We start from the raw sequence: 1,669 nt of genomic DNA on the forward strand, positions 1-1,669 counted from the left end.
TATTGTTCCCCTTCCCAGAGTTCTTCACCCTGTGTCTCCTCTCTTTAGCATCTCAGAGGTTGTTCCCCTACCCCCCACTCCTGGGCATCCCTCTTCCCTGAGGAATCAAGTCTCTACAGATAAGGCACATCTCCCACTGAGGCCAGACAAGGTAGTTCTCTGCTACATATGTTCTGGGGTCTCTGCACAGCTTGAGTATGCTCTATAGTTTGTGGCTTAGTTCTTGAGAGCTCCCTGGGGTCTAGGTTAGTTGACACTGTTGGTTCCAATGGAGTTGTCCTCCCTCTCAACTCCTTCAATCCTTCCTCGAACTCTTTCATAGGGGTCACACACTTATTCCAATGGTTGGCTACATGAACCTGCATCTGTCTTAGGCAGCTGCTGGTAGAGCATCTCAGAGGACAATCATGCTAGGTTCCTCTCTGCAAGCACAGCATAGCATCAATAATAGTGTCTGAGTTTGGTGCCTGCCCATTGAATGAAACCCAAGTTGGTCCAGTCACCAAATAGCCTCTCCTTCAGTTTCTACTCCATTTTTGTGTCTGCATTTCTTTTAGACAAGAACAATTCTAGGTGAAAAATTTTGAAAGTGGGTTGGTGATCTCATCCCTCCACTGTCTACTGAAGGTGGTCTCTTCAGGTTTCATTTCTGCACTGTTAAGCATTTCAACTATGGTCTACTGCATTGCATCCTGGGAGCCTTTCACATCTCAGGTCTCAGGGATTTTTCTAGAAGTTCTCTCTACCATCACCCTTCTTAGCTGCATATTTTCATTAACTCTCCTGACCTTTTGGACTTCTCTCCTGTCTCCTCCATATCTGGTCCTATACCCATTTCCCCTCACTCTACCCTCCCCCTATCCAGTTTCCTCCCTTCCTCTGCCTCCTAGGCTCCTTTGTACCCCCTTCTAAGTTGGATTGAAGCATCCTTTTCTCATCTTAAAGACACCTGGATTTAGTCAACAATTTTCAATAGCATGTTAAGGACAGAATAACAGACAAGATAATCTGAAAAGGAATCTATTCTTCCTCTTTATTCCTTCTTCCATTTTTTTGCCTTAGAAATCCATGTTATATCAAGTGCACTTACTCAAACAAAGGATAACCTCTATTATGACACAGAAGCTTTGTCAATACGTACTTAAATGCCCGCTTCAAATTGTTGTTCCATAAAACCAGAAGAAAAGGATGAATAGATAAATACAGAAATGTTAGGATATAAGAGAAAGTTTGTGCAACTACATTGTCAAAAATGAAGTTTGACAAAATAAGTGAAGTGTTGCTAATATAATATATGATGAAGAACAAGAGGAATGACATTATAGTTTTCATAGCTCTTAAATGTGCTTCTGTGCTTGAGTCTTTGGTATGTATGCCCTGTAGTTTCATCCTCCTAAGGTGTCTCCATAAAGAGAAGATTAAAAGAAGTAATGATGTCAGAGACACTACAAAAAAGAAAATGAGAATCACCTTATAGAGGCTATGGTAGACTAAGAAGGCATTTAGAGTACCTAAAAAAGTGAATGTTGTGTTTTGTTCCAATTTTGTCCAATTATAGTTAAAATCATTAGCTATCATTTTCATGAAAATGAGGAATAAAGTGAAATAGATTATTCTACCTAGGACAATAGCCAGAAGCACCTTATGAATTCTCTGTTTAATCCAGAAG

The 1,669-nt window shown here is 40.4% G+C and overlaps 1 protein-coding gene across 1 annotated transcript; it reads right to left on the reverse strand.

Moving 5' to 3' along the window:
• Positions 1-1,086: 1,086 nt before the first annotated feature.
• Positions 1,087-1,665, reverse strand: LOC116100018 (taste receptor type 2 member 123-like; the record flags this gene model as incomplete). The annotated part of the gene is made up of 1 exon (XM_031384076.1): positions 1,087-1,665. A coding segment is annotated over one exon (579 nt), but the record flags the coding sequence as incomplete, so codon positions are not given.
• Between the last annotated feature and the right edge of the window lie 4 nt (positions 1,666-1,669).

The sequence above is a fragment of the Mastomys coucha genome, unplaced genomic scaffold (assembly GCF_008632895.1).
Source record: "Mastomys coucha isolate ucsf_1 unplaced genomic scaffold, UCSF_Mcou_1 pScaffold20, whole genome shotgun sequence".
NCBI classification, from domain to species: domain Eukaryota; kingdom Metazoa; phylum Chordata; class Mammalia; order Rodentia; family Muridae; genus Mastomys; species Mastomys coucha.